At 44.7% G+C, this 25645-nt stretch overlaps 1 protein-coding gene across 1 annotated transcript; it reads right to left on the bottom strand.

Annotated features, from left to right (window-relative positions):
- Positions 1 to 1074: 1074 nt before the first annotated feature.
- Positions 1075 to 25645, bottom strand: LOC140077646 (ficolin-1-A-like). The gene is made up of 10 exons (XM_072124972.1): positions 25490 to 25645; positions 25218 to 25301; positions 24860 to 24904; positions 23504 to 23539; positions 21867 to 21902; positions 20374 to 20409; positions 18721 to 18848; positions 17722 to 17851; positions 1761 to 1895; positions 1075 to 1680 (listed from the first exon to the last, which is right to left on the bottom strand). Exons 1-10 carry the CDS (start codon positions 25557 to 25559, stop codon positions 1436 to 1438), a joined length of 945 nt encoding a protein of 314 aa, XP_071981073.1. The 5' UTR covers positions 25560 to 25645; the 3' UTR covers positions 1075 to 1435.

The raw sequence follows: 25645 nt of genomic DNA, 5'->3' as shown, positions 1-25645 counted from the left end.
GGGAGGATTTAGTTATTTGAAGTTTGGATCTGTCCTGTGACTATTTGTATTGGCAGCATTTATCACATTTCTTTGGCTACGCTAATAATTTATAGACTATACAAACCTTTATCTGCTTATTATATGATAAAAGGCACATAGACTTCTATATGTGCCAAAATACCTGCAATTCCACCTCACCAACAATGAACCTGTTATGTGCAGATTCCTAATTCCTGTTTTAAGCATGGGATATAAGGATCTGACAGCTAGGATTGCAGACATAGGGAGATGAAGGATCCAGCATGTCCATTTAAATTCCATTTTTATTGTAAATCCATTGTTAAAAGCAGTAGATCAAAAATCCCAAGAAAAGTTCTTCTAAATGCTTCACAGAAATTACCTAATTCCAATGTTGTCCTCATTTTTGGAACTTTTGTTCTTCTGATCTACTGGTGATTTTTTTTTTATAATTAATTTACAATAAAAATTACAATTTAATGGAGGTGCTGGACCATTTCTCTCCCATTTGTCTCTAATTCTATCAAAGATATTAATATGAAATCTACTTCTGCAGGTTTTGCTTGGACCCATTTTTATCTGCTTTCTGGTCACTTATTGCATATTTTATGCATTGTTTAATAAAAAATGTATTTTACAATCAAGTTTTGGGTTTACAGAGAATCTGGTGCAGAAAATGCATGCATCCTCGATTTAGATACAATTGTTATTCACATTTACCTGCATTCTTATATTTAGATTTATATGTGTATATATTTTTATGCATATTTTTCGCAGATATCCATCTTTGGCCTGATGAAGACATTTATATAAATGTCAAATACGTTGCCACACGCAATAAGACCTTATAGTTTTATCACTACCGGTAGCGCTCCTATTCATTTCACCCACTACCGGTTGTATTCTTCCATCTGGCTATTTCATGACCGCCAGAGAATTGGATCGTGTCAGCTGCCCAGGTGAGACGACATATCCATCTCTACAGGGTCCTACATGGCTATAAGGAGTCCTAGTTTTTTGTTTACTCTTTTACGGTAATTGTAGCCATAAAAAAGAAGAAAAAAATAGAAGAGATGCTTTGATAAAATTTTATTTCTATCTTATCTTTATAAAAACAGAAGAAGGTCCATATAAAGAAATGTCCAGAGGTAAATATAATCAGATGGATACGGAGGAGGGTCTACAATATATCGGCCCCCAGACATATACATCACAGAACATTTCCTCTACAATCATCACTAAATATAAGGTCTAATACAAACTGCCCCAGACTTATTGTAATCTTATCTCCCACACTAATACAGGACATGGCAGCTCCTATAGAAGGTGGGTGACAACCCCTGCAGGACCTATGGTGGTGCCACATTGGTTGTCACCCATGTTTTCTACTAACAATTACCTAAGAAACAGCAGGACATATATAATCATTATTTTCTTACTCCACACGTCTGACTTTCATCTCTGATATCTTGTAGGAATAGTAATTATTTTTTACTGATGCCCAAGTGACTCCAGTATCATCAAGTTTCCCGGGAAGGTAGAGCCCGTTCAGGTTGGAACTATGACATTGGTTATACCACCAGGCTCCCTTGTACAGATTCGCACAACTTCTAGAATCAGGATCATTGTCTTGGTCAATGGTGGAGAACATCATCCCGTTATGGTAGGACAGAGAATCTCCTGCAGCAGGACACAAGTATATTATAGAGACAGCCATAACCTGTCTACCACACATCCACCATTACACCATTGCTTCTTACCTGCATTCCCACCAGTAAAGCCCCCGAGCACCAACTTGTATTTCTCACTCTCTCCCATCACTTTAAATGAACTGTATTTAGCAAAATAGTTTATTGAATCAAAGTCCTGGAGATCAATGTGCAGCTCCCAGGTACCTGTGAGGAGGGCAAATCCTAAATTACAACAATCTGACATCATCTATTGTCAGTAGTAATGTAATGATGGTTCAGTGTTATCTATACAGAGGTCATTGTACAGGGAGGGGAGGAGATAAGCTGTGACATCATCTATTGTCAGTAGTGATGTAATGATGGGTCAGTGTTATCTATATAGAGGTCATTGTACAGGGAGGGGAGGAGATAAGCTGTGACATCATCTATTGTCAGTAGTAATGTAATGATGGGTCAGTGTTATCTATATAGAGGTCATTGTACAGGGAGGGGAGGAGATAAGCTGTGACATCATCTATTGTCAGTAATGATGTAATGATGGGTCAGTGTTATCTGTATAGAGATCATTGTACAGGAAGGAGGAGATATGCTGTGACATCATATATTGTTAGTAGTGATGTAATGATGGGTCAGTGTTATCTATATAGAGGTCATTGTACAGGGAGGGGGAGGAGATAAACTGTGACATCATCTATTGTCAGTAGTGATGTAATGATGGGTCAGTGTTATCTATATAGAGATCATTGTACAGGAAGGAGGAGATAAGCTGTGACATCATCAGTTGTCAGTAGTGATGTAATGTTGAGTCAGTATTATCTATATAGAGGTCATTGTACAGGATAATGAGGAGATAAGCTGTGACATCTATTGTCAGTAGTGATGTAAGGATGGGTCAGTGTTATCTATATAGAAGTCATTGTATAGGGAGGGGGAGGAGATAACCTGTGACATCATCTATTGTCAGTAGTGATGTAATGATGTGTCAGTGTTATCTATATAGAGGTCATTGTACAGGAGGGGGAGGAGATAAGCTGTGACATCATCTATTGTCAGTAGTGATGTAATGATGGGTCAGTGATATCTATATAGAGGTCATTGTACAGGAGGGGGAGAAGATGAGCTGTGACATCATCTATTGTCAGTAGTGATGTAATGATGGGTCAGTATTATCTATAAAGAGGACATTGTACAGGAAGGGGAGGAGATAAGCTGTGACATCATCTATTGTCAGAAGTGATGTAATGATGGGTCAGCGTTATCTATATAGAAGTCCTTGTACAGGAGGGGGAGGAGATAAGCTGTGACATCATCCATTGTCAGTAGTGATGTAATGATGGGTCAATATTATCTATATAAAGGTCATTGTACAGGGAGGAGGGGATAATCTGCAACATCATCTATTGTCAGTAGTGATGTAATGATGGGTCAGTGTTATCTATATAGAGGTCATTGTACAGGGAGGAAGGGATGAAATAAGCTGTGACATCATCTATTGTCAGTAGTGATGTAATGATGGGTCAGTGTTATCTAAATAGAGGTCATTGTACAGGGAGGGGGAGGAGATAAGTTGTGACATCATCTATTGTCAGTAGTGATGTATTGATGGGTCAGTGTTATCTATATAGTGGTCATTGTACAGGAAGGAAGCAGAGATAAGCTGTGACATCATCCATTGTCAGTAGTGATGTAATGATGGGTCAGTGTTATCTATATAGAGATCATTGTACAAGGAGGGGAGGGGATAAGCTGTGACATCATCTATTGTCAATTATGATGTAATGATGTTTCAGTGTTATCTATATAGAGGTCATTGTACAGGGAAGGGAGGGGATAAGCTGTGACATCATCTATTGTCAATCGTGATGTAATGATGGGCCAGTGTTATCTATATAGAGGTCATTTTACAGGGAGGGGGAGATACGCTGTGACATCATCTATTGTCAGTAGTGATGTAACGATGGGTCAGTGTTATCTATATAGAGGTCATTGTACAGGAGGGGGAGAAGATGAGCTGTGACATCATCTATTGTCAGTAGTGATGTAATGATGGGTCAGTTTTATCTTTATAGAGGTCATTGTACAGGGAGGAGAGGGGATAAGCTGTGACATCATCTATTGTCAGTAGTGATGTAATGATGGGTCAGTGGTATCTATGTAGAGGTCATTGTACAGGAAGGGGAGGAGATAAGCTGTGCCATCATCTATTGTCAGTAGTGTTGTAATGATAGGTCAGTGTTATCTATATATATAGAGGACATTGTACAGGGAGGGGAGGAGATAAGCTGTGACATCATCTATTGTCAGAAGTGATGTAATGATGGGTCAGTGTTATCTATATAGAAGTCATTGTACAGGAGGGGGAGGATATAAGCAGTGACATCATCCATTGTCAGTAGTGATGGAATGATGGGTCATTAATATCTATATAGAGGTCATTGTACAGGGAGGGGTAGGAGATAAGCTGTGACATCACCTATTGTCAGTAGTGATGTAATGATGGGTCAATGTTATCTATATAGAGGTCATTGTACAGGGAGGAGGGGATAATCTGCAACATCATCTATTGTCAGTAATGATGTAATGATGGGTCAGTGTTATGTATATAGAGGACATGGTACTGGGAGGAGGGATGAAATAAGCTGTGACATGATCTATTGTCAGGAGTGATGTAATGATGGGTCAGTGTTATCTATATAGAGGTCATTGTACAGGCAGGGGGAGGAGATAAGCTGTGACATCATCTATTGTCAGTAGTGATGTAATGATTGGTCAGTGCTAACTATATAGAGGTCATTGTACAGGAAGGGGTTGGAGATAATCTGTGACATTATCTATTATCAACAGTGATATAAAGATGGGTTAGTGCTATCCATATAGAGGTAATTGTACAGGGAGGGAGTGGAGATAAGCTGTGACATCATCTATTGTCAGTAGTGATGTAATGATTGGTCAGTGTTATCTATATAGAGGTCATTGTACAGGGAGGGGGGAGATAAGCTGTGACATGATCTATTGTCAGTAGTGATGTAATGATGGGTCAGTGTTATCTATATAGAGGTCATTGTACAGGGAAGGGGGGATAATCTGTGACATGATCTATTGTCAGTAGTGATGTAATGATGGGTCAGTGTTATCTATATAGAGGTCATTGTACAGGGATGGGAAGGAGATAAGCAGTGACATCATCTTTTGTCAATCGTGATGTAATGATGGATCAGTGTTATCTATATAGAGGTCATTGTACTGGGAGGGGGGGAGATAAGCTGTGACATCATCTATTGTCAGTATTGATGTAATGATGGGTCAGTATGATCTATGTAGAGGTCATTGTACAGGAAGGGGAGGAGATAAGCTGTGACATCATCTTTTGTCAGTAGTGATGTAATGATAGGTCAGTGTTATCTATATAGAGGACATTGTGCAGGGAGGGGAGGAGATAAGCTTTGACATCATCTATTGTCAGAAGTGATGTAATGATGGGTCAGTGTTATCTATATAGAAGACATTGTACAGGAGGGGGAGGAGATAAGCTGTGCCATCATCCATTGTCAGTAGTGATGGACTGATGGGTCAGTAATATCTATATAGAGGTCATTGTACAGGGAGGGGGAGGAGATAAGCTGTTACATCATCTATTGTCAGTAGTGATGTAATGATGGGTCAATATTATCTATATAGAGGTCATTGCACAGGGAGGAGGGGATAATCTGCAACATCATCTATTGTCAGTAATGATGTAATGATGGGTCAGTGGTATGTATATAGAGGACATTGTACAGGGAGGATGGATGAAATAAGCTGTGACATGATCTATTGTCAGGAGTGATGTAATGATGGGTCAGTGTTATCTATATAGAGGTCATTGTACAGGGAGGGGGAGGAGATAAGCTGTGACATCATCTATTGTTAGTAGTGATGTAATGATTAGTCAGTGTTATCTATATAGAGGTCATTGTACAGGAAGGGGTTGGAGATAATCTGTGACATTATCTATTATCAACAGTGATGTAAAGATGGGTAAGTGCTATCCATATAGAGGTAATTGTACAGGGAGGGAGTGGAGATAAGCTGTGACATCATCTTTTGTCAGTAGTGATGTAATGATTGGTCAGTGTTATCTATATAGAGGTCATTGTACAGGGAGGGGGGAGATAAGCTGTGACATCATCTTTTGTCAATCGTGATGTAATGATGGGTCAGTGTTATCTATATAGAGGTCATTGTACAGGGGAGGGGGGATAATCTGTGACATGATCTATTGTCAGTAGTGATGTAATGATGGGTCAGTGTTATTTATATAGAGGTCATTGTACAGGGAGGGGGGAGATAAGCTGTGACATCATCTTTTGTCAATCGTGATGTAATGATGGGTCAGTGTTATCTATATAGAGGTCATTGTACAGGGAAGGGGGGATAATCTGTGACATCATCTAATGTCAGTAGTGATGTAATGATGGGTCAGTGTTATCTATATAGAGGTCATTGTACTGGGAGGGGGGGAGATAAGCTGTGACATCATCTTTTGTCAGTAGTGAAGTAATGATGGGTCAGTGTTATCTATATAGTGGTCATTGTACAGGGATGAGGCAGAGATACGCTGGGACATCATCTATTGTCAGTAGTGATATAATGACGGGTCAGTGTTATCTATATAGAGGTCATTGTAAGGGAGGGGGAGGAGATAAGCTGTGACATCATCCATTGTCAGTAGTGATAGAATGATGGGTCAGTAGTATCTATAAAAAGGTCATTGTACAGGGAGGGGGAGGAGATAAGCTGTGACTTCATTTTTTGTCAGTAGTGATGTAATGGTGGGTCAATGTTATCTATATAGAGGACATTGTACAGGGAGGAAGGGATAATCTGCAACATCATCTATTGTCAGTAGTGATGTAATGATGGGTCAGTGTTATTTATATAGGGGTCATTGTACAGGGAGGGGGAAGATAAGCTGTGACATCATCTATTGTCAATTGTGATGTAATGATGGTCAGTGTTATCTATAAAGTGGTCAATGTACAGGGAGGAGGCAGAGATAAGCTGTGACATCATCTATTGTCAGAAATGATGTAATGATTGGTCAGTGTTATCTCTATAGAGGTCATTGTACAGGGATTGGGTGGAGATAAGATGTGACATCATCTATTGTCAGTACTGATGTAATGAGGGATCAGTGTTATCTATATAGTGGTCATTGTACAGGGAGGGGGAGGAGATAAGATGTGACATCATCTATTGTCAATCGTGATGTAATGAAGGGTCAGTGTTATCTATATAGAGGTCATTGTACAGGAAGGGGGAGGAGATAAGCTGTGACATCATCTATTGTCAGTAGTGATGTAATGATGGGTCAGTGTTATCTATATAGAGGTCATTGTATAGGAAGGGGAGGGGATAAGCTGTGACATAATCTATTGTCAATCGTGATGTAATGATGGGTCAGTGTTATCTATATAGAGGTCATTGTACAGGAGTGGGAGATAAGCTGTGACATCATCTATTGTCAGTAGTGATGTAATGATGGGTCAGTGTTATTTATATAGAGGTCATTGTACAGGGAGGGGGAGGAGATATGCTGTGACATCATCTATTGTCAGTAGTGATGTAATTTTGGGTCAGTGTTATATATAGAGAGGTCATTGTACAGGTGGGGGAGGAGATAAGCTGTGACATCATCTATTGTCAGTAGTGATGTAATGATGGGTCAAAGTTATCTATATAGAGATCATTGTACAGGGTGGAGGCAGAGATAAGCTGTGACATGTATTGTCAGTAGTGATGTAATGATGGGTCAGTGTTATCTATATAGAGGTCATTGTACAGGAAGGGGAGGGGATAAGCTGTGACATCATCTATTGTCAATCGTGATGTAATGATGGGTCAGTGTTATCTATGTAGAGGTCATTGTACAGGGAGGGGAGAAGATGAGCTGTGACATCATCTATTGTCAGTAGTGCTGTAATGATTGGTCAGTGTTATCTATATAGAGCTCATTGTACAGGGAGGGGAGGGGTTAAGCTGTGACATCATGTATTGTCAATCGTGATGTAATGATGGGTCAGTGTTATATATAGAGAGGTCATTGTACAGGGAGGGGGAGGAGATAAGCTGTGACATCATCTATTGTCAGTAGTGATGTAATGATGGGTCAGTGTTATCTATATAAAGGTCATTGTACAGGAAGGAGAGGAGATAAGCTATGACATCATCTATTGTCAATCGAGATGTAATGATGGGTCAGTGTTATCTATATAGAGGTCATTGTACAGGGAGGGGGAGGAGATAAGCTGTGACATCTATTGTCAGTAGTGATGTAATGATGGGTCAGTGTTATCTATATAGAGGTCATTGTATAGGGAGGGGAGGGGATAAGCTGTGACATCATTTATTGTCAATCGTGATGTAATGATGGGTCAGTGTTATTTATATAGAGGTCATTGTACAGGAATGGGGTGGAGATAAGCTGTGACATCATCTATTATCAGTAGTGATGTAATGAGGGATCAGTGTTATTTATATAGAGGTCATTGTACAGGGATGGGGTGTAGATAAGCTGTGACATCATCTATTGTCAGTAGTGATGTAATAAGGGGTCAGTGTTATCTATAAAGAGGTCATTGTACATGGAGGGGGAGGAGATAAGCTGTGACATCATCTATTGTCAGTAGTGATGTAATGATGGGTCAGTGTTATCTATATAGAGGTAATTGTACAGGAGGGGGAGGAGATATGCTGTGACATCATCTATTGTCAGTAGTGATGTAATGATGGGTCAGTGTTATCTATATAGAGATTATTGTACAGGAAGGAGGAGATAAGCTGTGACATCATCTATTGTCAGTAGTGATGTAATGAGGGGTCAGTATTATCTATATAAAGGTCATTGTACAGGGAGGGGGAGAAGATAAGCTGTGACATCATCTATTGTCAGTAGTGATGTAATGATTGGTCAGTGTTATCTATATAGAGGTCATTGTACATGGAGGGGATAAGCTGTGACATCATCTATTGTCAATCGTGATATAATGATGGGTCAGTGTTATCTATATAGAGGTCATTGTACAGGGTGGGGGAGATAAGCTGTCATATCATCTATTGTCAGTAGTGATGTAATGATGGGTCAGTGTTATCTATGTAGAGGTCATTGTACAAGGATGGGGTGAAGATAAACTGTGTCATCATGTATTGTCAGTAGTGATGTAATGAGGGGTCATTGTTATCTTTATAGAGGTCATTGTACAGGGAGGGGGAGGAGATAGACTGTGACATCATCTATTGTCAGTAGTGATGTAATGATTGGTCAGTGTTATCTATATAGAGGTCATTGTACATGGAGGGGAGGGGATAAGCTGTGACATCATCTATTGTCAATCGTGATATAATGATGGGTCAGTGTTATCTATATAGAGGTCATTATACAGGGTGGGGGAGATAAGCTGTCAAATCATCTATTGTCAGTAGTGATGTAATGATGGGTCAGTGTTATCTATGTAGAGGTCATTGTACAAGGATGGGGTGGAGATAAACTGTGACATCATCTATTGTCAGTAGTGATGTAATGAGGGGTCACTGTTATCTATATAGAGGTCATTATACAGGGAGGGGAAGGAGATAAGCTGTGACATCATCTATTGTCAGTAGTGATGTAATGATGGGTCAGTGTTATCTATATATATAGATTATTGTACAGGAAGGAGGAAATAAGCTGTGACATCATCTATTGTCAGTAGTGATGTAATGAGGGGTCAGTGTTATCTTTATAGAGGTCATTGTACAGGGAGGGGAGGAGATAAGCTGTGACATCATCTATTGTCAGTAGTGATGTAATGATGGGTCAGTGTTATCTATGTAGAGGTCATTGTACATGGAGGGGAGGGGATAAGCTGTGACATCATCTATTGTCAGTAGTGATGTAATGATGGGTCAGTGTTATCTATATAGAGGTCATTGTACATGGAGGGGAGGGGATAAGCTGTGACATCATCTATTGTCAGTAGTGATGTAATGAGGGGTCAGTGTTATCTTTATAGAGGTCATTGTACAGGGAGGGGAGGAGATAAGCTGTGACATCATCTATTGTCAGTAGTAATGTAATGATGGGTCAGTGTTATCTATATAGAGGTCATTGTACATGGAGGGGAGGGGATAAGCTGTGACATCATCTATTGTCAGTAGTGATGTAATGATGGGTCAGTGTTATCTATATAGAGGTCATTGTACATGGAGGGGAGGGGATAAGCTGTGACATCATCTATTGTCAGTAATGATGTAATGAGGGGTCAGCGTTATCTATATAGAGGTCATTGTACAGGGAGGGGAGGAGATAAGCTGTGACATCATCTATTGTCAGTAGTGATGTAATGATGGGTCAGTGTTATCTATATAGAGGTCATTGTACATGGAGGGGAGGGGATAAGCTGTGACATCATCTATTGTCAGTAATGATGTAATGAGGGGTCAGCGTTATCTATATAGAGGTCATTGTACAGGGAGGGGAGGAGATAAGCTGTGACATCATCTATTGTCAGTAGTGATGTAATGATGGGTCAGTGTTATCTATATAGAGGTCATTGTACATGGAGGGGAGGGGATAAGCTGTGACATCATCTATTGTCAGTAATGATGTAATGAGGGGTCAGCGTTATCTATATAGAGGTCATTGTACAGGGAGGGGAGGAGATAAGCTGTGACATCATCTATTGTCAGTAGTGATGTAATGATGGGTCAGTGTTATCTATATAGAGGTCATTGTACAGGATGGGAAGGAGATAAGCTATGACATCATCTATTGTCAGTAGTGATGTAATGAGGGGTCAGTGTTATCTATATAGAGGTCATTGTACAGGGAGGGGGAGGAGATAAGCTGTGACATCATCTATTGTCAGTAGTGATGTAGTCAGGGGTCAGTGTTATCTATATAGAGGTCATTGTACAGGGAGGGGGAGGAGATAAGGTGTGACATCATCTATTGTCAGTAGTCATGTAATGATGGGTCAGTGTTATCTATATAGAGGTCATTGTACAGGGAGGGGAGGAGATAAGCTGTGACATCATCTATTGTCAGTAGTGATGTAATGATGGGTCAGTGTTATCTATGTAGAGGTCATTGTACAGGATGGGGAGGAGATAAGCTGTGACATCATCTATTGTCAGTAGTGATGTGCAACACCCTCGCCGATGCAAGGCAGAGGAGTGGTTGTGAATACGTCCCACCATGTAGCTTGCAGCCTGTGTAGGGTCTAGTCAGCCCCACAGCATGTCACTACATCACACTACATAGTCCTTATAGGACACAGTGGAACACTGCAGTAGTAGATCCTGCCTGGCAAGGCAGGAGTTAACTGTTTTGCCTGATGTCATATGTGTCAGCCAATCACATGTGTTATACTTTGTCTCTGTGAGCTGAGATGTAAGCTGAGATGTAATTGGAGGAGTAGCCACCACCTGACCAGGGGAGTTACAAGACCCTGTCAGGAAACTTCTAGAAGCAGAAGAAGAGAAGTTCTCTCTCAGAAGAGACCAGTTCTAGCCAGACCTAGGAGTCTGCAGAAGCAGACTGGAGTAACTCCAGTCTAAACTCTATACAGCTAGCATACCAGACCAGAGCAGGAAGAGCCTAGCCCCTGCCTGAAGAGTGGAGCTAATAGCTAAGAGTTAGTGAGGAAAGGGGTATCATCCTACCTTTAAGGGTGATACCTGAAGCAACCCAGGACAAGCTGAAGCATCCTTCCAGGACACAGCTACCTCCCACCCTGCCCTCTGCATCCAGGCTGGCGCTCTACATCCTGTGGCTCCCTCCAACTGCATCTCAGCAATCCACCATTTTGTTAAGGCACGTTGCTGCGGTTCCTGTCGATTCCAATAAAGAACTGCAAGTTGTTTTTGTTTAACCTCTGCCTCCGTCTGGTCCCTGCAACTACGGCTGCCATCATCACAGGCACCCTGTCCACTACACAGAGACTTATACTCTAGACACCAAAGGGTTGCCCCAGGGAGATCCGCTATAGCAGCCTCTCCCTCATCATTTCTTGCCAACACCACCCTGCTGGAAACCTGCCAGGCTGTAGGACAGCCCTCCGGTTCCCCATACCAAGCACCGTGACACTAGCATGCCTAGGCCGCAACCGCCAGCCAGCCGAGAAAAGGCTAGGCCCCTGTGGAAGATGTTGCAAGTGGCATCACGAACAGGATGTATACTTCTGTGCCTTATTCTGGCACTATAGACTGTACTTTATTACAAAGACTGTGCTGCCTAACCCTGCTGCCATTCGGGTTTAGGCCCAAGTGATTGTGTGCATTACTACTTTGAACTGTGTTATACTGCTGCCACGTGCTGTCGAGCTCCGCTCCAGCACTCAAGAGGTTAAACCCTGCAAAGAACTTTGTCAGCTCTGCTACATCCGGCGCTGCCGCTCCTGAAGCATTTTACCTCACGAAACTGTGGCGCAGCAAGTAATTCCAGCCCGCCCAAACCTTCACTGGCGGGAAAACCCGGAGGCATCGCTAAGCTCCACCCCCTGCACGTATGGCGCGAATCCTGCCTCAGCGCGCTGTGGCGCAGAAGAAAATTCAGCCCGCCACAGCTCCTGGCGGGAAAGACTCGAGCTCCGCCCTCTGGCGTGAAACTCTCCTGCGCTGCAACGCCAGTGAGAGCCCACGAGGTACCTCAGAGTCAGCGCAGCCGCCATCCAGCATCAAAGAGGTTAATCGGCCATCTTGGATTTCTCCACGTGCTGTCTCCTGTCCTGCCGACATGCCGCACAGCCTCCGAGATGAGGAACCAAGTGTCGCATGGCCTGCTCACGAGCCTTGGGCACCTTCCTCTGCTGCACCGCTTACTGCTGTCTCCCCCCTACGCAGTCTCCAATGGCGGATTCTCCACAGCGGCTGCCTCCCCTGATTCCGGACCTCCAGAGGACCACCGCGGATGTGAGTACCGTGGCCCCCAGGGCCTATATCACAGTGACTGTCACTATATCTCCCTTAGCCCCGGCTGGGGTACAGTCCGGCCTCCCTGTAGAGGGCCAACATCTCCCCATAGGAGGCCTGGCTACAAAAGGGACTCTCTTAAAGGGGCCTGACCCCTTATCTAATGCTGCTGACCGTCCTGCGGAGTATCCAGGACCACCTGCTAAGAGGCCCAGGCTGTCCGGTGAGAACGCCCTGCCAGCTACAGAGGTTTCCACCGCCAGCGCAACAGCGCCCCCAAGAGCTACAGGTCAGTCCAGGAACAACAATCCTTCAGCTGTCAGCAGTGAAGAAGTTACAGCTCCTGCGGTCATCATCATGCGCTCCACAGCGCCCCCAGCTACAGAAGGTCAGCCAGAGAAGTGCCTGTCTCCTTCCTTTGCTGAGATGCCTGCCGCTGCAGATGACCTTCCTGCTGTCCCAGCTCCAGCTTCTTGGTGTCCCATGTCAGCAGTTCCAGTTTCTACCACCAGATGTCTTCAGGTGACAGATCTCAACACTGCTTTCTTCACCCAGGCTGATGATGTCCATGCTGCAGTTCCTCCTCCCATGCCTGCAGGCATGGCTCTTGAGCAGCAAGATTAACCCCTGATGGGCTGAAAGCCTTCTTCAGGTACTGTGAATATTGTAAATATGCTTATTTCTTTATTTCTGCTATCCCATTTGGGCTGAGCGCCCGCTATTCCACAAGAGCCAGAGACTTTCCTGGGACTCTCACCCTTATTTATTTCAGTCAAGAGACTCTCCTTGAACTGCCCACTGTCATGTGTTATGATAGCACCCCTTCCTCTGCCACAGCAGAGATTCCTACCAAAGGACTCTGTGCCTCTACACAAAGAGGAGACCGTTTGCTTCTTTTATGGCACTTTTCCCCACATCAAGGGCTGTACCCAGAAGATGGACTTTGCCATTAGAGACCTTCTGTGAGACTTTTGCCAGATGCTACCAGGGAAAAGTTGCTATTTCATTGCTATTGTCTTGCACTTAATGCCTTCCTTTTAGGTATGGACATTATGCTTGCACTTTTATGCCTTTTCCTTTTCCGGTAAAGAGACATTTTATTCTGCTACCCTGAGTAGCCTACCTCTGTAACGTTTGTAACGTTTAAGATGTGTACCCATTGGGCTCCTAAGCCAATGTGAGTTTACAAAATGTTTGCACACTGTCAATTGAAGCCAGTAGTTTGCAGTAACCTTTTATAGGCTTTTCAGATTGTAGTGTGGCTGTGTCGGACCGTCTCTATATAAAACCCTGACCGCTACCTTATCCCTCAAACCGAGGTTTGCACGTGGGGGTAGTCCGTAAACTGCGGGTCCTTAGGGGACCGGGGCTGTTACAGAGATAGCACCTGGATGCCACTCATACAAGGGTAAGAATGTCAGTCGGCAGGTACTTGTACATTGTACAATGTTTTATTGTGTCACATATGCCAATGTAATGCATATACACACACTATATATTTGTCGCCAGGGAAGAAGTGTTTACATAACAAATATACAGGCCTTGGTGCAAGGAGTGGATTACAGTACATTTTGGGATAGAGCAGAAAAATCGTCCAATTCGGACGTGTATACCCAATTGCCACTAAAATATAACTTTTAATGATATTTATTTAAAAGGTAAGAGCTAACACAATGCAGTAGATGAAGAAAAAGGGGTACAATTCCAATAAGCTAAAGTTAAAATTACAGTCAATTAGGTTGTAAGAGCCTTTTTCTTTTTTCTCTTTATAGTGGATCGGGGGGCAGGTCATATGAGTGTTATTACAGTGTAATGATGATATGCTCCGGATTAGTTTTAACATTTCACTGTGGTCTATTTAGTGAAAAGTACTTCAGAAGGTATTCACTTCTACTTTTCTGTTTGGAAGCCTTCACGGGGTATACGTGGGGGTGCATAAGTCCTCCCTACCTAGGGGCAGGTATCGCCCTTCTGGTGACCTTACACTCCAAGGATTAGTGCGATCCTGCCTCTCTAAACCCTTTTATTGAATTCTGGCATATACTTTGTAAATTCTACACTTCGGTAGGTAATTTATACACTGCACTCAATACATTCACGCTTCGCTGACATCCCTCTTTTGCTCTACAACTCTAATGCTGATCTAAAAACCTAACAATATAGCCCCCCCGACATGTTTCACTGCACAAAGCAGCGTCCTCAGGGGTGCCGGGGCTACAATGCGGCACACCACGTGAATAAAGATAAAAATAATCAGCACTAAGAAAAACTGACATGCGCAGTAAATGGCCGTTCTTAGTGATGTCACTTTGTGGCTTCATGCGGATTGGACAATAAGGGATACAGCCCCCGGCTGCCATTGGCTATTGGCTATGACAGCCCCCTGCTACCTTTGGCTTTTGGAATTTAGCTCATGGATTGGATACGAGGAACGGGCCCTTTTTCATCACGTCACTACGAAAAGTTATAAAGAACAGGGATTCACGTGGTGTGCCGCATTGTAGCCCCGGCACCCCTGAGGACGCTGCTTTGTGCAGTGAAACATGTCGGGGGGGCTATATTGTTAGGTTTTTAGATCAGCATTAGAGTTGTAGAGCAAAAGAGGGATGTCAGCGAAGCGTGAATGTATTGAGTGCAGTGTATAAATTACCTACCGAAGTGTAGAATTTACAAAGTATATACCGGAATTCAATAAAAGGGCTTAGATAGGCAGGATCGCACTAATCCTTGGAGTGTAAGGTCACCAGAAGGGCGATACCTGCCCCTAGGTAGGGAGGACTTATGCACCCCCACGTATACCCCGTGAAGGCTTCCAAACAGAAAAGTAGAAGTGAATACCTTCTGAAGTACTTTTCACTAAATAGACCACAGTGAAATGTTAAAACTAATCCAGAGCATATCATCATTACACTGTAATAACACTCATATGACCTGCCCCCCGATCCACTATAAAGAGAAAAAAGAAAAAGGCTCTTACAACCTAATTGACTGTAATTTTAACTTTAGCTTATTGGAATTGTACCCCTTTTTCTTCATCTACTGCATTGTGTTAGCTCTTACCTTTTAAATAAATATCATTAAAAGTTATATTTTAGTGGAAATTGGGTATACACGTCCGAATTGGACGATTTTTCTGCTCTATACCAAAACGTACCTAAAGAACCCAGCCGCAAATCGGTCACAATTCACAAAACTCTATTCCTTGTATATAGATTACAGTACATACATAAACATAGAGAAAGATGACGGCACTCACCGGTTCCAAAAGCAGGAAAAGCGTCCTTTATTGGTGGGGAAGCATGCAGGGGGGTAAACAGACAGGTTCCGGAACCTGTCTGTTTACCCCCCTGCATGCTTCCCCACCAATAAAGGACGCTTTTCCTGCTTTTGGAACCGGTGAGTGCCGTCATCTTTCTCTATGTTTATGTATGGATATCCTCTTTTATATATCGATTGAGCACCGCTGGAAAGTCCTGCCGTGATCACCCCTGCCCCTGGAGAGTCGGGCACGCGTTGGGCTGTCGGCGGTATCGTTGGGGCTGTGCCCGCCAGAGACTTTTTTCCATTTAAGATTACAGTACATGACACCACACCTTTCCTACTGTACAGTTCGGTTTAATGGCGTTAGCGACCAACTGTCATACTTCGCATTTACATGTCCTTGTCTTAGTCCGACACCAACCCAGGTGCCTGTCTCCAGGACCATGGGCGGTTTGTCCCTACATATCATGTAGCCTGCACTTCACAGAAGTGCCCTTATCTACCTCTGCGCCCCAAACCATCCGTAGTCGAGCCGAGGGCGGCTCTTTCAATTGCCCCGGGGGTATGCAACACCCTCGCCGATGCAAGGCAGAGGAGTGGTTGCGAATACGTCCCACCATGTAGCTTGCAGCCTGTGTAGGGTCTAGTCAGCCCCACAGCATGTCACTACATCACACTAAATAGTCCTTATAGGACACAGGGGAACACTGCAGTAGTAGATCCTGCCTGGCAAGGCAGGAGTTAACTGTTTTGTCTGATGTCATATGTGTACGCCAATCACATGTGTTATACTTTGTCTCTGTGAGCTGAGATGTAAGCTGAGATGTAATTGGAGGAGTAGCCACCACCTGACCAGGGGAGTTACAAGACCCTGTCAGGAAACTTGTAGAAGCAGAAGAAGAGAAGTTCTCTCTCAGAAGAGACCAGTTCTAGCCAGACCTAGGAGTCTGCAGAAGCAGACTGGAGTAACTCCAGTCTAAACTCTATACAGCTAGCATACCAGACCAGAGCAGGAAGAGCCTAGCCCCTGCCTGAAGAGTGGAGCTAATAGCTAAGAGTTAGTGAGGAAAGGGGTATCATCTTACCTTTAAGGGTGATACCTGAAGCAACCCAGGACAAGCTGAAGCATCCTTCCAGGACACAGCTACCTCCCAGCCTGCCCTCTGCATCCAGGCTGGCGCTCTACATCCTGTGGCTCCCTCCAACTGCATCTCAGCAATCCACCATTTTGTTAAGGCACGTTGCTGCAGTTCCTGTCGGTTCCAATAAAGAACTGTAAGGTGTTGGTCCCTGCAACTACGGCTGCCATCATCACAGGCACCCTGTCCACTACACAGAGACTTATACTCTAGACACCAAAGGGTTGCCCCAGGGAGATCCGCTATAGCAGCCTCTCCCTCATGATTTCTTGCCAACACCACCCTGCTGGAGACCTGCCAGGCTGTAGGACAGCCCTCCGGTTCCCCATACTAAGCACCGTGACACTAGCGTGCCTAGGCCGCAACCGCCAGCCACTCAGGTACTGTGGGCCCCGGCTGACTCCAGGCCCCGAGAAAAGGCTAGGCCCCGGTGGGGGATGTTGCAGATGTAATGATTGGTCAGTGTTATCTATATAGAGGTCATTGTACAGGGAGGGGAGGGGATAAGCTGTGACATCATCTATTGTCAATCGTGATGTAATGATGGGTCAGTGTTATCTATATAGAGGTCATTGTACAGGGAGAGATAGATAAGATGTGATATTATTAACATCTATCTAACATCTATAAGTAATTATAAATTAGACTTCTCTCACATCACACAAATCTTTCTGCTCTGCCTTTGAGGAAGTTTCTCTTACCTGATGAAGTAATATTAGAAATATTTTCGTTCCCCAACCAGAACTCAGATAGACGACTGCCAAATCCTGTCTTGTAAGATTCCCAATTCCGGAGGAAATTAACTGAACCATTATAACGTCTCTGGAAGACCTGAAAGAAACAGATACCACAGCCTAGATTTGTATTTGTATTGTTTTACATTCCGGAGGCTCTCGGGATCTGCTGTCCATCTATACTTGTCCATAGACACCTATTACAACACAGGGGTAAGATGTCATTTGGATTGGGCCCCCTATGCCCCTTCTTATGGTCAGCTTACAAAGCATTGTCTCTATCACTAGAAGATGATGATGAATTAATTAATAAGTCTGGATGAGTGATTGACTGAAATGGTTGAACAATGAAGGTTCCCACCAGGGGTGGAATAAGATGGCATGAGCCCGGGGCTGTATGTATAGCTTCTACAATTCTGGAATCACTTCCTACATCTGGTACTAGAATTCTCGGGGAATGGAGGATGCGTCCCTTCTGCCTTCTTTCAATCTGTGGTTTCAGGACCTTTCAGGGTCAGTTCACAGATTTTGCCATGGATCTTCTGTGATTTGGAGGCTGCGGCACGCCGCTCTGAATATAAGGCGCGCCGCTCTGAATATAAGGCATGTCGCTCTGAATATAAGGCACGCCGCTCTGAATATAAGGCATGTCGCTCTGAATATAAGGCATGCCTCTCTGAATATAAGGCACGCTTCTCTGAATATAAGGCACGCCCCTCTGAATATAAGGCACACCTCTCTGAATATAAGGCATGCCTGTCTGAATATAAGGCATGCCTCTCTGAATATAAGGCACGCCGCTCTGAATATAAGGCACGCCGCTCTGAATATAAGTCACGCCGCTCTGAATATAAGGCATGTTGTACTCTGCACTGGAAAGTCTGGTGAAAAGTTAAATACTAACTGACCCTAACTAAAAAAATATGCCAACCTATCTAATCAATGAAAACACCACAAAAGACGTACAATCCATCCGCCGCCATCAGTGTGCATATCACATAGGACTCGTAGCGGCTGCTTCCCATCAGGATATATAATGTACCAGTCACTCAGGGTAAATCCTTTCTCCAGCAGAGATTTACAGTCCCGGGCAGCTGTAAGACACAAGAAGAGGGAAAAGGAAGGAGACGTGGAAGCGATTATTATATTGTGTGTCTGATTATTTTGGCTATAGAGCTATGGGCACTGTGGTCATACATGGACCTCTCACTATTCCACCATCTCTGTCCATCCCTACATTATTCCTGGTTCTTCACTAATCTGATAATCTCCATCCAGAACCTTTACGTACTCTAAGCTGTATTTTATATCAATTTTACAATGAGAAGAGAATCTTCTATAGTGGAAGTATCTGGTCAGTACAAGGTAAGAAAAGGAAGGAACCCCCAGGATTATTGTGACTTTTCCATTCTATAATGATCAAACCCAAACATTCCTGGTGTCCAGGAGGATTTCCTTCAGACAACTCTCCTTTGAAGTCCTCACTAAGGTCTGTGCGCCCGATATGCAGCAGGTGTCGCTGCTGCGCTGAGGTCCGCCGGATTCCACCTGCTCTTTCCAGGTGCATGTAAGTGCTGATCTCGCAACACAAGTTTTTAAAAAATTCCGCCGTTTTTCCGAATCCGTCAGGTTGTCTGACGGCCACGCCCCCGATTTCTGTCGCATGAAAGTCGACGCGATTGCGTTAAAATCCGATCACGTGCGCCAAAATCCCGGTCAAATCGGCACAGATCGGAAATATTCGGGAAAAACCTGAAGGATTCGCGGCTACAGACCCTTTGTAAATGTGCCCCACTATAGTGTAATCGGCCGCATCATAGTGTGTGCACATAGACCTGCCTCTTGCCGTCTGCCGGGAAGCCCCGGGGGAAGAAGAACCTGGAGCCACGGGAGAAGAGGAGTGTCATAAGTGAGTATAGAGTTTTTTATTTTTAAGGGGGCATTGCGGGGTAAGGCATGGGACTTTACTATGGGGGCATAAAAGGGGGAACTATAAAGGGGGATACAGAAAAGGGAGGGGCCACTATAAAGTGTGGCTACAGAAAAAGGGGCATTTTAGATTGGGGTTGCAGGAAATTACACATTATATGGGTTGGGGTTAGATATGGGGTATTTGCTGGGCAAAAACTTTTGGTGCAGCCAGTCGGCAAATACAAAAAGGTTTGGGAACACGACTTATGGAGAGCCGGGATCTCCCTTATCCCCTGTATACAGAAATAAGATAATGGGGCACATTTACTTACCCGGTCCGACGAGGGCATTGTCCGTGTATAATACACTGTGCCGCGATTCACAAAGATAGTGCGCCCAATAACCTGCATGTGCCGCTTCCCCGCTCAGTTCACCGGAGTTCACCTTCTTCTTCCTGGTGCATGTAAGTGCATTGTCTTGCGACACAATTTGAAAGTTAAAACCGCGCTCAGTCCGAATCAGTCGGATCGTCCGATGGCACCCCCCTAACACAATCCCAGCGCAGACATCTTTTAAATACCTGTCAAAGCCCCGAAAAAGGTGCACAGTCTGACGAAAGTGCGCTTTGTGACCCTTAGGTTTGATATTGGTTACAGGATCCACAGGATCTGATAACTTGGAAGTAATAAAAGATTGAAGACTCTTTACCATTTGATCCTGGAGGCCCTGGAGCTCCTACATCTCCTGCAACAAGACAAAAACTACATTAGATATCTGCATAGAGCGATGTACATCACATAACCTGGAGGAGTTTAGTGAGGTTCAGACAGACCATGGTAATCACCAATGTGGAGAGAGGTAGAGTATTACAGTGATGTGATGTAACCAGCCATGTTGGTTATTATAGGCGCTGGTATGGAGAGGGCCTTCTAGTTCTAGGAAGTTTACATACATATACACTCAAGTATAAACCGAGGTACCTCATTTTAACACAAAAAAATTGGAAAACCTATTGACTTGAGTACAAGCCGAGGGTGGAAAATCTATTGGTCACAGCCTCGCCAGTATATAGCCAGCAAGCCCATGCCCTCTAGTATATAGCTTGACAGCCCCTTGCCCCCAGTATATAGCCAGCCCACTGACCTCCTGTATAAAGCCAGCCCACTGACCCCCAGTATATAGGCAGCTCATGCATTCTAGTATATAGCCAGCCAGGCCCTGCTCTGAGTATATAGTGAGCCTGCCTAGCCCCCCTCCCCTTCAGTATATAGCCAGCCCACTGCACCCCAGTATATAGCCAGCTCATGCATTCTAGTATATAGCCAGCCAGGCCCTGCTCTGAGTATATAGCGAGCCTGCCTAGCCCCCCCCCCTTCAGTATATAGCCAGCCCACTGCACCCCAATATATAGCCAGCAGCCCCCTGGCATATAGCCAGCCACCTGTCCCCAGTATATAGCCAGCCCACTTACATTCAGTATATAACCAGCCAGCCCCCTGCCCCCAGAATATATCTAGCCAGCTCATCCCTACTATATAGCCAGCAAGGCCCTGCTCCTTGTATATAGCCAGCTTGCACATGCCCCCCCAGTATATAGCCAGCCACCTGGCCCCAGTATTTAGCCAGACAGTCCATGGCCCTTGCTCCTCAGTATATAGCCAGCCCATGTCCCCTAGTATATAGCCAGCCAGCCCCTGCTCCCAGTATATAGTCAGTCTGCGTCTGCCCCCCAGTATATAGCCAAAGCCCCTGCCCCCAGTATATGGCCAGCCAGCCCATGCCCTCTAGTATACAGCCAGCCCCCTGCTCCCCAGTATATAACCAGCCCCTGCCTCCTACTGTATAGCCAGCAGCCCCTGCCCCCAGTAAATGACCAGCAACCCCTGCCCCCAGTATGTAGCCAGCCTCTTGCCCCCTAGTATATAGCCAGCAGTGCCTCCCCCCAGTAAATAGCCAGCAGCCCCTGCCCCCAGTATATAACCAGCAACCCCTGCCCCCAGTATGTAGCCAGCCTCTTGCCCCCTAGTATATAGCCAGCAGTGCCTCCCCCCAGTAAATAGCCAGCAGCCCCTGCCCCCAGTATATAACCAGCCCCCTGCCCACTAGTAGATAACCATATATATATATAAGATTTTGATATTGGTTACATCATCCACAGGATCTGATAACATGGAAGTAATAAAAAATTGAAGACTCTTTACCTTTTGGTCCTTGGGGCCCTGGAGTTCCTGCATCTCCTGCAATAAGACAGAAAGTACATTGATATCTGCATAGAGCGATGTACATCACATAACCTGGAGGAGTTTAGTGAGGTTCAGATTTATATGTAAGACAGACCACGATGATCATCAATCTGGTGAGAGGTAGAGTATTACAGTGATGTGATGCAACCAGCCATTTTGGTTATTATAGGCGCTGGTATGGAGAGGGCCTTCTAGCTCTAGGAAGTAGACATACTATATATACTCAAGTATAAACTGAGGTACCTAATTTTAACACAAAAAATGGGAAAACCTATTTACTTGAGTATAAGGCCAAGGTGGGAAATGCATTGGTCACAGCCTCGCCAGTATATCGCCAGCCTGCCCATGCCTCTAGTATATAGCCATCCATCCCATACCCTCTAGTATATAGCTAGCCAGCCCCCTGCACCCCGTATATAGCCGGGCCACTGCACCCCATTATATAGCCAGCCCACTGACCCCCAGTATATAGCCAGCCAGCTCCCTGCACCCCAGTATGTATCCATCCAGACCTCTAGCCCCAATCTCTAGCCAGCATCCCCCTAGTATATAGTGAGCCCCCTGCCTCCAGTATATAGCCAGCTCATGACTTCTAGTATATAGCCAACCAGGCTCTGCTCCCAGTATATAGCGAGCCTGCCCAGGCCCCCCCAGTATATAGCCAGCCTGCCCTTGCTCATGCACCCCCAGTATATAGCCAGGCTGCCCAATCCCCCAGTATATAGCCATCCAGCCCATGTCCTTTAGTATATAGATAACCAGCCTCCTGTCCCCCAGTATATAGCCAGCCCTCTGCACCCCAGTATATAGCCAGCACCATAGCCCCAGTATATAGCCAGCAGCCCCCTAGCATATAGCCAGCCCCCTGCCCACTGTATATAGCTAGCCAGCCCTCTGCGCCCAGAATATATACAGTTAGCTCATTCCTCCTAGTATATAGCCAGCAAGGCCTTGCTCCCAGTATATTGCCAGCCTGCTCATGCCCCCCAGTATTTAGCCAGACAGTCCATGCCCCCTGCTCCTCAGCATATAGCCAACCCATGCCTCCTAGTATATAGCCAGCCCTTGCTCCCAGTATATAGTCAGTCTACTTCTGCCCCCAGTATATAGCCAAAGCCCCTGTCCCCAGTATATAGCAAGCCAGCCCATGCCCTCTAGTATATAGCCAGCCCCCTGCTCCCCAGTATATAGCCAGCCACTGCCTCCTAGTATATAGCCAGCAGCCCCTGCCCCCAGTAAATGGCCAGCAGCCCCTGTCCCCAGTATATAGCCAGCCCCTTCCCACTAGTATATAACTTGCAACCCCTCCCCCAGTATATAGCCAGCAGCCCCTCCCCCCAGTATATAACCAGCCCATGCCACCCAGTATATAGCTAGCCCCTGCCCACTGGTATATAGCCAGAAGCCACTGCCCCCAATATATAGCCAACCCATGCCCTCTAGTATACAGACAGCCCTCTGCTCCCCAGTATATAGCCAGCCCCTGCCCCCTAGTATATAACCTTATATATATATAGTTTTCATAGTTTGATATTGGTTACATCATCCACAGGATCTGATAACATGGATGTAATAAAAAATTGAAGACTCTTTACCTTTTGGTCCTGGAGGCCCTGGAGCTCCTGCATCTCCTGCAATAAGACAGAAACTACATTATATATCTGCATAGAGCGATGTACATCACATAACCTGGGGGAGTTAAGTGAGGTTCAGATTTATATGTAAGACAGACCACGGTGATCATCAATATGGAGAGAGGTAGAGTATTACTGTGATGTGATGCAACCAGCCATGGTGGTTATTATAGGCGCTGGTATGGAGAGGGCCTTCTACTTCTTGGGAGTTGACATACCGTATATACTCAAGTATAAAATGAGGAACCTAATTTTAACACAAAGAAATGGGAAAACCTATTGACTTGAGTATAAGCCTAGGGCGGGAAAGGGTGAGTCACAGCCTCCCCAGTATATTGCCAGCAAGCACATGCCCCCCAGTATATAGCTTGATAGCCTGCCCATGTCCCCAGTATATAGCCATCCAGCCCATGCCCTCTAGTATATAGCTAGCCATCCCCCTGTCACCAGTATATAGCCAGCCCACTGACCCCAAGTATAAAGCCAGCCTGCTCCCTTCACCCCAGTATGTAGCCAGCAGCTCCCTAGTATATAACCAGACCCCTGCCTCCAGTATATAGCCAGCTCACGCCTTCTAGTATATAGCCAGCCAGACCATGATCCTAGTATATAGCCAGCCAGCCTGCCCATACCCATTCCCCCCGGTATATAGCGAGCCCACCCATGTTCCAAGGATATAGCCATCCAGCCCATGTCCTCTAGCATATAGCTAACCAGCCCCCTGCCCCTAGTATATCTCCAGCTCACTGCACTCCAGTACACGTATAGCCAGCCCCCTTTCCCCAGTATATAGCCAGCAGCTCCCTAGTATATAGCCAGCCCCCTGCCCCCAGTATATAGCCAGCCCACTTACCCCCTATATATAACCAGCCCCCCGCCCCAATATATATCCAGCCAACTCATGCCTCCTAGTATATAGCCAGCCTGCCCATTCCTCTTATTATACAGCCAGACCCCAGGCCCACAGTATTTAGCCAGACAGTCCATGGCCCCTGCTCCTCCGTATATAGCCAGCCCATGGCCCCTAGTATATAGCCAGCCAACCCCTGCCCCCAGTATATAGCCAGCCCCTGCCTCCTAGTATACAGCCAGCAGTGCCTGCCCATCGGCCCACACAAGTGGCTGACATCATGGTGTGTGCAATGGCAGCATGCAGGGATACGGGGCCGGGGGGGCCGGGGGCGTCGGACAGCTGAATACTATATAGTAGACTCGAGTATAAGCAGTGTTGGTTTTTTCATCACATTTTTTGGCTTATACTTGAGTATATACAGTATATTTGCATCTCTTATCTATAATCCCTTATCTGAATCTAACCTTTCATTCCTGGTGGCCCAGGGCTTCCTTTACTTCCTTCAGGACCTGAAAAAAATATAAGAAACATTGCATAACAGTAAATATTAGTGGCCATACATTTCTTATTCACTTTTACACACAAACAGCTACTAAGAAGCTAAATCTCGAAGGAGTAGTAATAAATAAAACCTTTTTTTCTCACTAAAAATGGAGAAATCTCAGGAAATACTACAGTTAGAATCTACAGCAAAGAGCAGAAACTTTAATAGTTGTCACACTGGAATATTTAATGAGTATATACTGTAACTTAAACAATAACTTTACTTTACGATATATATAATGGACAAGAAGTTTAATGTTCAGAATAGGAGACACTGACCTCTCTCCCCTGGTGGGCCACGCTCTCCTTTCTCACCTGGAGCCCCAGGACATCCTCGAAGAACGGTCAGACACTCTGAGCCGCCTGTAAATGAGCAGAAGTTCTCAATTTAATAGATTTAAGGTACATTGACAGACACCAGATACATATCAGATACCATTCATGAAAAGCTTAATTGTTTTGAAAACCCCTGCAAAATCCCCAAAACATTGGACAATACCGAACATGGATTACATTTTTTCTGGTCTCTTGACCCCAGGACACTGACTTACCTGGACATGTGTCTTCAGCATTACCAAAAGTAATGACCAAGAAGAGGACCATGAATGCTAAGGAGAACATCTCACCATCAAACTTGATATCTCTACTTGGATCTCAAACTGATCTGCAATATCAGCATAAGCTCCGTATTTATGTGTCAGGGTTAA

Source organism: Engystomops pustulosus, chromosome 9 (assembly GCF_040894005.1).
Source record: "Engystomops pustulosus chromosome 9, aEngPut4.maternal, whole genome shotgun sequence".
Classification (NCBI taxonomy): domain Eukaryota; kingdom Metazoa; phylum Chordata; class Amphibia; order Anura; family Leptodactylidae; genus Engystomops; species Engystomops pustulosus.
This window is presented reverse-complemented; position numbering and strand designations above follow the sequence as displayed.